General features: G+C 36.2%; 1 protein-coding gene across 20 annotated transcripts in view; it reads right to left on the bottom strand.

Annotated features, from left to right (window-relative positions):
* LOC144978574 (serine/threonine-protein kinase BRSK2-like) overlaps positions 1 to 12,130 on the bottom strand; it is a 188,598-nt gene that overhangs the window by 59,588 nt on the left and 116,880 nt on the right. For all 20 annotated transcript variants that reach the window (XR_013646538.1, XR_013646537.1, XR_013646536.1 and 17 more), the window contains exons 6-8: positions 11,686 to 11,802; positions 4,225 to 4,258; positions 568 to 636 (exon numbers count right to left, since the gene is read on the bottom strand). Coding sequence is in view for 17 of the 20 variants with exons in the window: in XM_078924820.1 (XP_078780946.1) it covers positions 568 to 636; positions 4,225 to 4,258; positions 11,686 to 11,802 (220 nt within the window). In the remaining 3 variants the exon portion in view is untranslated. The remainder of the gene's footprint in view (positions 1 to 567; positions 637 to 4,224; positions 4,259 to 11,685; positions 11,803 to 12,130) is intronic.

Genomic DNA, 12,130 nt, shown 5'->3' with positions numbered 1-12,130 from the left:
GTTGCTCTCAATAAGGCTTATGAGACCAAAGTCATACAGGGCGCAACCCATCGTTTCTTGAGACTGCTACTACTACTACTACTACTACTACTACTACTACTACTACTACTACTACTACTACTACTACTACTACTACTACTACTACTACTACTACTACTACTACTACTACTACTACTACTACTACTACTACTACTACTACTCATCATCATCATCATCATCATAATCATTATTATTATTATTATCATTATTATTATTATTATTATTATTATTATTATTATTATTATTATTATTATTATTATTATTGTTATTATTATTATTATTATTGTCATTAGTATTATTATTGTAAATATTGGTGTTATTACTATTGTTGTATATTTTGTGGTCATTAATGTTATCATATTGGTGTTATTACCATTGTTGTATATTTTGTGGTCATTAATGTTATCATTATATTTTTTGGTATTTTTTTGGTTTCATTAACCATTTTTTTCACTTTCATTTATGTTGCCATCAAATTTTATGACTTATTGGCGAAAGCCTAAGAGTAAATAAACTTGTCAAACTTACCACTAGAAGGGCATATAAAATAACACCACAGCTCCAAACATCAGCTTTTCTTCCATCGTATTTTTCACCCTGTTTGAAAAAAATAAAAATCAATTGTTAGCATGTTGTATTTCTATTGTAGTATCAAGACGGATCTACATTTATTTAAAAACCAACAAAACAGATTCAATCAATAAGATGCCTAATAGTTTATCAGAGGGAGATGATTTGCGAGGCAAATAACTTGTACCCTATCGCCTCATAACGGAATTATGGTTTGACACTAAAATTTAATTGTATTGAGAGAATGGACCAGTCCCGTGATTGGTGATTTAAGAATAATGACAAGGTCGGAAAACCCGGGACTTGCATCTAATCGTTGTGGCTTGTGCGCATGGGTTGGTGGGTTCTGTTATTTTCGTTCATTCGTAGGAAACCATCAAGGCTTATAAGAAATGTTGGTTACCTCTCAGTTGTCCTGATGATAGTATCCACTGGTTTGGACACAACTAGGGGACAGAGTCGCTGACAAATGTTTTCCCTCATATTCCAAAACATGAAAGTTGGATTACTTATTGATTATTTATATTCTGTGGTAATGGACATACTGTCTCAAAGCGACAAAAAATGTTAATGTAACACATCTGTTCATTCCCTCTATAGAACATTTCTTTAACACTTTATTCAAACCCAACAACTCAGTTGATAGAGCACTCGCTTCACACGCAAAGGGATCAAGTTCAACCACGGATGAAGTCAATTTTTTTTTCTGACCCCGCTGTCTGTCTGACGGAAAATACTTTGAGAAGCGCCCTGTCTAAACGGTGGCACACAGTTATTAATGTCTATTTCAAGCTATAGAAACTTTAATAAACTCTAGCTCCCTGGACCCAATGCCTCGAGACCACTTTTATTCATTCCGACATAACGTTTTCGGACGACAGGTCACATATCATCTATATAATAAAGCCTGTGTGATTATATCTCACTAAAATATTGATGATATACGTTTAGGTAAACTACTCACAACATCCGCCAGCCAAATTGAACATACCAACACACAAAACTGTATGTAACCGTTAATGTTTTATTGATGTTGTGCGTTTAGATAAACTACTCATAACATCTGCCAGCCAGATGTAACCTATCAACACATAAAACTATGTGAAATCATCATACATGTTTATAGTCTGAGTGAGAGCTTATCATTAACACGGCTTTCTAAAAAATAATAAAGAACTGAGTGACGATAATTTCATTCCATCTATAATTTAGTAATAACTAATCACTATCAGGCTGTCTAAATAATACCAAACAGTTGAGTAACGTCAACTTTGAGGGAGAAGAGAGAGAGAGAGAGAGTGTGTGTGTGTGTGTGTGTGTGTGTGTTTGTGTGTGAGAGAGAGAGAAAGAAAGACACACACACACACACACAGAGAGAGTGAGAGAGAGGGAGAGAGAGAGAGAGAGAGAGAGAGAGAGAGGGAGGGGGGGGGGAATGGGAGAAACTAGGAATGCTAACCAGTCGATATTTGTCCAATCAAAATCACCCGGCATGCTCGCTCGGACAAATATAGCTGGTTGTTTACAAATAATAAATAAATAATGATAAATAAATAATAAAATTCCCATTATTCATCCCAATATATCTCTTGGGTCTATTCTAAGAGAAGACTGGAATAACCCAGGCGTCAGCCGCAGTGCAGCGCCGGAAATTGAGCTAGGACGAGGTGACTTGCTCAAGGTACACATCGCAGCGGCCGGTGATCGAACTCGGTACCGTTCGGGTACGTAAGAAAGATCGTACCGCTGATCCACATGAAATTGGTGTTATTGTGCTCTTTGTTTTCTTTTTTGTTTGTTTTATTTTTTTTTAAAGGTTGGTTAGGTGTGTGTTTACACCGAAGATGTACGAGGTTTGCTGGTCTAAAATAATCAACGATATTTGAGTATCTCTTTCTCGGCAATGAATCCAACATTTTTATCACAAACAAGTATCTAAGCTTTTTCTAGAATAAATCAAACATGCCACGGTTTCAATTTCTATCTATGCCACTTTAGTCTAGAAGCATACCATGGGAGGTCGGGAGACCCGCCTTTTCGGTCGCATTGTATCTGTAAACTCTTCCTGTTGGTCGTGACATATATTGGGTGCGATATAAAAAAATAGAAAAAAATTTATGACGCTATTTTAGTACGAAGTAGACACTAAAAATATTCGAAAATTAACAAGCAACAAGACCAAAACCTTAAGTTATATCTGCAAAGATTAATAAAAATGCTTGCTTGGTTAAGAAAATATCTATGCCGGTTGTATCAAAATCGTATAGAAATCACGATCGAAAGTTTCCAACTTATTTGCGTCTTGTTTTAGCAGTGCAGTAATAGTGTAAGATCTGGTTGAAAGCATATGACAGGTCAGTGCAAAGTCTGGCATTTTTACTTCTTACAATGCTACATAAATCATATTGATTTATTTCCTAAGATGAATAGCCTCCAATGTACCTCGTGTCCCAAGGAGTACACATTTGGCCATTGATAGTTTATAAGGGTGGTACAACGGTTTACATTCCATTCAAAAAGTATGTAATCATTATTTAAGACAATAGAACATCAATTTGGTCATGATAAAAAAAATCCTACGGATCAGTCACCAACCAAAATGACGGATCGAAAGATCCCATCAAAATTTAAGATTTACCTACGTCCTTAATCTTCGATATGGCATTTGCATTTTGGGGTGTGGTTATTAAAACATTCGTGGCATTTTCAACATATTTTTTGAAAAATTGTATACCTACATATTTTGAACAATTGGGTTTGATTGTGGTAAAATTTCAGCCTTGTATAATTTACAGTCTCGCGCTGCAGGCTTCTAAACTTTTCAGAAAAGTGAGTGCGATGTTTGTTTCCAAGCCAGAAGTGATGCTAAAGCTCTATTCTCAACACAAACATATAACATAGATATGATTGAGACATTGAGTAAGCTCCTCTCTGAATTAATACTCACCCCTAATTTCGGAGCTTACTCTATAATATTATATCAATCGTCTCTATGTTACGACATCTTTCTAAGGGTTCCTTTCATGTTACGGACAGTATTTGTCTGTTTTGTCTCAGGACAATGCGGTTATCTTGAACCCTCTATAAAACAACATGAAACAGTCGGGATGAAATGAAATGCTGAAAACCACATGTAAAATAAAAATCACTTGAATTACAATATTTTTGCTCTACCCAGTTCAGGAATCGACATTCATTATTTTATATAGAACGTTTATCTCACTCGCATTGAAGACGAAAAAAATGAGTTTTCTGTGTCTGGAAAATTCCGAAAAAAAATATTATTGAGGCGATGGTTCCATGAAAACAAAGTAGTCCATCAAAGCCACTAAGCCCATAAAGCCGGAGTTTATCCCGGATGATAGCAATTGCTTGCTACCCTCTGGATAGGACGCTAGTCTATCACAAAGTACTTACCGCAAGATCTAACAGACCCAGCTACCCAATGACTGATGGCTTGACAAGGGAGGGGGGGGGGTTGGGGGGGGGCGGAATCGATCTCGGCCCCTTTGCGGTATGAAGCGAGTGCCCTACCAAGTGAGTTATCAATTCCCTCAGCGATGGTTCACATCCTTACTTAATGTAGTGTTAGGTATGTTGAAGATATACACTTACCCTTATAACCTCCGGACATGCGTAGTGAGGGGACCTGTGAAAAATGATTTTTAAAATCAAGTAAATATAAAACAATAAAAATGTAGAAAACTATACTATAACAAATATCTTAGCGTTGTTTGTTAAATTGAAACATTTTAGATGGTTATCAAATCATTAAATGCGAGCTCGGATCTAAATAACGTCTTAATTAAACTGATTGTAGCAATAATATCATTATCAACGCGGTGTGAAGTTAAAATAAAACATCAGATGGGCATTTGCTATACAAATCTTAAAGTATATCCACCTTTTATCCACCTTGGCGAGAACGTCGTCATCTTCTTCTTCTTCTTCTTCTTCTTCTTCTTCTTCTTCTTCTTCTTCTTCTTCTTCTTCTTCTTCTTCTTCTTCTTCTTCTTCTACTACTAGTACTACTACTACTACTACTACTACTACTACTACTACTACTACTACTACTACAACTACTACTACTACTACTACTACTAATACTATTACTACTACTACTACTACTACTACTAATACTACTACTACTTCTACTACTACTACTACTACTACTACTACTACTACTACTACTACTACTACTACTAATACTAATACTACTACTACTACAAATACTACTACTACTACTTCATGAGGTATAGTAATCGCTAAAGAAATGGGGGTGGAGAGGACCAATCTACATTTATAAATGATTTTTACTATCAGCAAATCAATTGGTCAGTTGGTGTAATTATTTACTATAATTTGTCGTTTCTTTTCAGTCTTTAAGGCAGATCGGTAGTAATACTCATTTGGACTTGTGGGGCGATTTATGTGATGATGGTGTATCTGCGAGTGTCATATCTGGAACATAAAACTAAAAGCTCGTCGGATGACAGGAACCAATGCTTGCAATGATTAAAAGACGGAATTTTGTATGGTTTGGATCTCTGGCCAGACATGGCAGCTCGTGCAAGACAGTCATGCAAGTTTCGGTGGAAGGTCAAAGAAGCAGAGGAAGACAAACGAAAATGTGGCTGGATGTTATGGTCCAAGAGAGATAATCTAAATATTATCTCCTACTCCGACGTGGCTAACGTAATTTAGAGTTGTCCTCAACTATGGTCACGTGCCTAATGCACGGACCTTGGTTGAGTGAATTTTTAGTTGAGTCTCTGTGAAGCGTGTTAGTTAGAGTGTGAGGATGTGTGTGTGTGTGTGTGTGTGTGTGTGTGTATGTGGAAAAAGAGATGACCGGTTGTCTGATATAATATTGAAAATGGAACTACGTGTTTAAATGTTTGTAAGTATGTCGTCCAGGTATGGTTCTATAGTTTCATAATAAATGTTTTATTGTTTTTAAAACATTTTAGTTATTCATTTAATTTAATTTAGTAACATATCCATCTTATTTACCATATATTCTTTGGTGTACACTTACGGAAGCTGTCCGATCTAGATCACCCTCTTTCTGTCTATCTCTATTTCTCTTCTTCTTTCCATCTTGGCTCATCATAATCTTATAGGTGAGCCCGGAGACTTCTTCTATCTGTGGGTTATTCTCTATTTTGTTACTGGTCGCATTTGTCTACAGTCTAAGGACAAAGCTGTTTCCTTGAACCCTATATTTAAAAAAAAACCCTTAACATCTTTCATTCTATATAATGTTACGGGCCGCATTTGTCTGCGGTTATTTTGAACCTCTATACAAAACAATCCATAACACTGGATAGCATCATAGAACGGACATGTTTGACGCTATATGAGCTGATAGATGAAACCCAATGACCGAGATGTGTGGCACCGTGTTGTGAAGGTTACATCTCGCCAAGGACGATCATCGGGTCATGGGAATGTATTATTATTATTATTATTATTATTATTATTATTATTATTAGTAGTAGTAGTAGTAGTAGTAGTAGTAGTAGTAGTAGTAGTAGTAGTAGTAGGAGGAGGAGGAGGAGGAGGAGGAGTAGTATTAGTAGTAGTAGTAGTAGTAGTAGTAGTAGTAGTAGTAGTAGTAGTAGTAGTAGTAGTAGTAGTAGTAGTAGTAGTAGTAGTAGAAGAAGTAATTTCTGCCAAATCTAACGGACCCAACTGCCAATCAGTGTTAAGCTGAGTGGACAGATGAGTCAGAAAAAATCGACTAGCCCTGGATCGAAACTGGCCCCTTTGCTTGATGCAAGAATGGTCTTCCCCCATCTCCAACCAACCACTCACAGCAACTTGAGTCAGGGCATATTATGTGCCACTTTAGAACCCCAAAAACAACCTGCGGCTGAAATATGTATAATTTTGCAGTCAATAAGGAAGGCAAGCTCTCGAACTTGAGTTACTGATAAACCAAAGTGTTGTTGCAGATGAAACACGACAACTTCAAGGTTAGACTGAAGACAGAATATTTTAGATTAACGTTTCCTTAATATTTCAAAATCACTTTCTATTTATTTATTTATTTATTTTAAAATATTTATAATTAAATTTTAGATATTTATAGATGTTTCATTACGAGTTACAAAGTGACTTTATATTTGTTTTGTTAAAATGAAAAATGAGAATGGTAATTATAGCATAACATAACTGCTTGGACCCCCCCCCCCCCCCCCCCCCCCGCACACACACACACACCCCACCCCTTTTCTTCCCTTTTACCATCACCCAAAGTAAGAGACGGAGCATAAATTCGCGACTCTAGAAAACTGACGATCATGTCTTTTCATTACTATCTCTGACAGTGGTAATAATTTTGAAGTCAATAAGAAAGCTATGCTCCTCGAACTCGTGACTTATTGATGATATTAAAGTGACAAATGGTGGCACGCCTGACAGGTAATCAGGAGATCTGAGGTTCAATCCGCAGTCGAAGGAAGCTAATATTTTGAAATGCTTCTTATTCTTGTATTTTTCTCTCCACTTTGTCTGGCACTGTTTCATACACTGTTTTTCAGATCATTGATGATTGTAGGCATTGAAATGAAACATTCACCAGTTCTAACCGCCAGATAATTCAGCTGGGCGTAATCTTTTTAGACATTTTTAGTCTGATTGAGAGAATTTAGTGATGACTAATCATCCAACTAACGATCTAAAACAATTAACAAAGAGCTGTGTGATGCTATCTTCATTTGCTCTATACCAAAGAGTGATGTAGCAAATACAGATGAAACGCGACAACTGTTTCATTCCAGTGCTACAGAGTGAGGAGTTGGCTTCTCTCCCCTTGAGAGATAGCTTCTAGGAAGAGGACGCGATTATGGTTATTTGTCAGGTCTAACCTGGGGGAATTTGGGACTGATTAGGTTGTTATTGGAAATGGGTCGCTGTCTGACTGACGGGTTTGAGGATGTGTAGAATGGTTAGTTAGAGAATGGATGGATGGATTCCAGGTAATATGTGACCCATCATATTAAGCCGGATTCTTTAGATCAGGAAAATTCAATTTATTGACGCTATGCGTTTAGTTTTTAAATACTCACAACATACGTCAGCCTGATATAACAAATCTATGTGTAACCTTAAACGTTTATAGTCGGAATAATATATTTTAGTGAGAACTGCTGATAAAGATGGCTGACTAAAATCAATAACAAAGTCTACAAAAGATGAGACTAAGATCAAGTTGATCGTTATAATACTGTTCGTGGTTTTATTTATTCTGAATGTGCGAAATATTCTAATTTGGTGGTTCCTCTGTGATCTCTTGTTTCTATGCCCTGCAAGTTATTAATATGGGTGTATTTTTAATATTATCCTAGTATGAGCCCCGGGTTATTCGATCAAGATACAATGCTTACACCTGTGAAAATTACGTCAATTATTGTATATTTTATTAAAACTGAAAATTTCAATTGTTCTATTTTTACTCATGAATGAGAGAGAATGTGGATAGTTAAATAAATTAGAGATTGGGTTGGCGAGAGAGTATGAAGATGGATTGATGATATATAAATGTGAATGAGTATGGATAAATTGTGGAATTAGAAACTGGATGGGAAGAACGGAGAGAGAGAGAGAGAGAGAGAGAGAGAGAGAGAGAGAGAGAGAGAGAGAGAGAGAGAGAGAGAGAGTAGGGGTGGGTAAATGTTAAACTGGATAAATGCGAGAGAATAGGTATGGACTTGGAGATTAGAGAACGGATTGGTGAGTTAGAGAATGGATAGATGAGATGTGAGAGAATATGTATGGGTTAGGAAAGTTAGAGGACGGATTGAAGATTTAGAATATGTATTGATAGCATGAACGGGATATGTCTGTTTTATGGCAGTTAGAGAATGGATTGGTGAGTTAGAGAATGGATAGATGAGATGTGAGAGAATATGCATGGGTAAGGAAAGTTAGAGGACGGATTGAAGATTTAGAGAATGGGTAGATCAGATGAGATGTGAGAGAATATGTATGGATTAAGAAAGTTAAAGAATGGAATGATGATTTAGAATATATATTGATAGCATGAACGGGATATGTCTGTTTTATAGCAGTTAGAGAATGGATTGGTAAGTTAATGAGTGGATGATTAAGAGTGGAACAAGGATAAATGAATGGATGATACAGAAAGAGGGGAAAGCATAGAGATGGAACGAAATTGACGTCAATTTGTTATTGATGATAAGTTCTCACTAACTTCTATCAATCAGACTATTAACGTTGAAGGTTACAAAGTGTTGTCTTAGTACGTTATATTCGGCTAGCGAATTCTGTGAATATTTTAACTAAAGGCATGGCATCAATAGATGAATGGGTGTTCGAAAATAAAATGGATGGGGGTCATTTGATAAGTTAGATAATGGATGTACGAAACGAGAGAATGGACGACTGAAAGAAAGGTAAAGAAAGGCTAGAAAATAAAACGATAGATAGGTGGGTAAGGTAGAACGTGTTGATAAAATAACCAGTGATAAAGAATGGACGGGTGAGAGTGTGTGGGGTGGGAGGGGGGGGGGAAGAAAGAAAGAGGGAGAGAGAGAGAGAGAGAAGAGAGAGAGAGAGAGGAGAGAGAGAGAGAGAGAGCGAGAGAGAGAGAGAGAGAAGGGGGGGGGGGGGAAAGAGAGATAAATAAATATACATATATAAATATATATATATATATATATATATATATATATATATATATATATATATATATATATATATATATATAGAGAGAGAGAGAGAGAGAGAGAGAGAGAGAGAGAGAGAGAGAGAGAGACTATGGATTGACATTAACCATTTTGTTTGACATTGTGGTAGTTGAACTCAGTCACCTCACTGCTAAGAAACCATGAAGAGCTTTCGTATGATTTCTTTATTTTTTTGTCATAGGACAACACAAAAGCGAGGTCAATGTGTTTAACGCATTCCTTTCATGACATAGATATTCTAGTTGGATAAGAGTATCGCGCGTGAGCTGAAAGAATATTATGCCTCCTCTACCGCCAAACTGATAGGATTGGACTGTTAGGCTTATCTTTGAAACTTAATACTTAATACACATCACAGCGTATAATATCTGAGGTATAGCTAATATATTTTAAAGAAAAAATACTACAGAACGATTATTGATTGCTTAAAGCGCTATCTATCAACATCTGCAAAGAAAAAAAGCCTCTTTGGTTAAATACCACTTACACGACTTGAGATGCAATTGAAAAATTGTAAAGGTCACGGATCGTATTAAGGCTGACAATATACATTGCTGTGTAAATGTTTATAGTATACTTTTCAACTTCACGTTCATTTTCTCTGTTATGTTATCCTTAACATTGCATTCAGACTCGGTGGTATGAGCGGTATCTTTTCCATTGTGCGCGTGGTTGTTTCAAAGGTCAGACAGACGTTTAATGTGCTAGTTTTATAACAGGTGAGCTGATGACAAATGTAGGATAAAGCATGTAGGTAGAAAAAATGTCAGATGAAAACAAAAAATTCCAGCAATTGTATCCCCTATTGAGCTAAATTTGGTAGGCAGTTTTCTAAAACTCGTTCTCATTCTTGTCGTTGAGATAATTAGGACATTTTCTTATGCAATCTCTCTTTGAGACTATGCTTGTATTGCGACGTTATCTTAATTTGATATCAACTCAAAGAAACTTCTTTGTGCCAATTGCAATGTGGAATAAAAGCTGATTTTTTTTTCAATTTAGCGCGTGAAATAAAAATCCCCAAAAAGTGGGAAAAAATTGACTTAAACGATTTTGAATAATCACTCCTCAATTGGCACTGAACAGATACTGGGAAAATCTGGCGTTGTGGTCCCTAACGTTCTTACGGATTTCCACTAAGCATTGAATTCCCATGTGCAACTTCCGATATCAATTTGCCAAACATTGACACGACACTCATAACAATAAGCTTGTACCTCAGTGGCATTTGATCAATCAAGAGTGCGTGGTTGAAATATCTGTTAGGTGTTCGTAAGTCAAATTTGTAAAGGTGAAGAAGTACACTCGCTCATAGTACAAGACTTGTTAAACATATCAGATGCATTGTCGGCGTCGAATTCCATGCAAATTTAGCTCTTCCATAATGTTATTGTTCACCTCAAAATTATAAGTGACATTGCATAATATGTCAGTTGCATGATTAGAATTGGATTAGGTTCTTACCACCACTACGGATGCGTCACGTGTAACATTAAACTTGAGTTTGATATCAAGATAATTTTGAAGTTGCATAAAGCATTTGCATGATGAAATGAAAGTGACAAATTCGAGTGCAGTCATTTATGTAAAATAAAAATCTGAAAAAAGTGTGTATGAAACTGTGCGAGACAAGGCAGGGAGATTTTTGGGATTTTTTTTTCTTAGCCTATATTTTTCACCTTGCGTTGTCCGGCACTGATTCAGGCACACTTTTTCAAATTTTTATCTTGCTGGTTTATAATATAACATGGAAGTCGAAGATATAGAAAGTATTTCTTTCGCAAGCTTATTCAGACAACTTCACTTTATTTTGAGGGGTTTTACGACGCCTGCAACACTTAAAGGTCATTTTAAGGCCAGTAAAAAGAAAATCTAAGAGCATTCTGATTGGAGATTTACAGTCAGAAGCATCCCAGAAAAAATGAAGGCAAAAGGTAATAGTTCAATTAAGAAGGGACGGAGGTAGATTACAAGAGCGAGTGAAAATATAAACCACCCAAAACATTCACCCAGATTCAGGTATCGGATATCGCGATGAGAATACACTCGACTTTTTACAAAAATATACTTTCGAAAAGTAAAATGCAAAACACCCCATAGATACTGAGATACTTACGAGAAAATAATATTACTTCTTAAAAAGCGACCAAGCAGTTGACTCTTTCCCTCTGGGCTAAGGATCCCAGCTAGGACCAGGGCAAAATCAAATAAGTTCATTCCAGGTCAAGAATATAAAGCAAGGTGGAGAGGTTTACCATTTTAGGATGATAGAAAGGACAATAAGAGTGACGACCGCAGCAGTTAGTCTAATGACACCGCCCATAGCCACCATATCTTGGAGAAATAAATCTATATCACTCACCCACAACTCGTCTCCAGCATAGATCCTTCCACCTGTAAAGACGCCATGCCGAAGTCTGCTACTCGTATATTACTCCGCTCGTCTAGTAGTAAATTCTCAGGTTTTAGGTCCCGATGGCTGTAAAGGAAAGTATCAAAGTAAACATTATTTTATTAAAACGCTTTTTAGATAAACTCACTCAACCATAACACCGACTATATCTGAAGTTTACCCGGGTTACTTTTACTTTTACCCCATGCCTATTTATTGTATTTTTCTGAGGCAAATTATATCAAAGCTAATGTTTTTAGCTTTTACATGTTAATGGTAGTTGAATAAAACTATCTATGTACATGCTCATTTTTAATTTTTTAAATTTTCAATTTTGAAAAGTAGCAAAAATCTCTAGGATTGAATTAAGCGAATCCATTTCGTTAAAATAAATGTTTATGAGGACTACGAGTGT

This window comes from Berghia stephanieae, chromosome 8, assembly GCF_034508935.2.
Source record: "Berghia stephanieae isolate SIO BIC M18660-M18661 chromosome 8, UCSD_Bste_1.3, whole genome shotgun sequence".
NCBI classification, from domain to species: Eukaryota; Metazoa; Mollusca; class Gastropoda; order Nudibranchia; family Aeolidiidae; genus Berghia; species Berghia stephanieae.
Note: the sequence above shows the minus strand (reverse complement) of the source record. Positions and strands in the feature narration are given on the sequence as shown.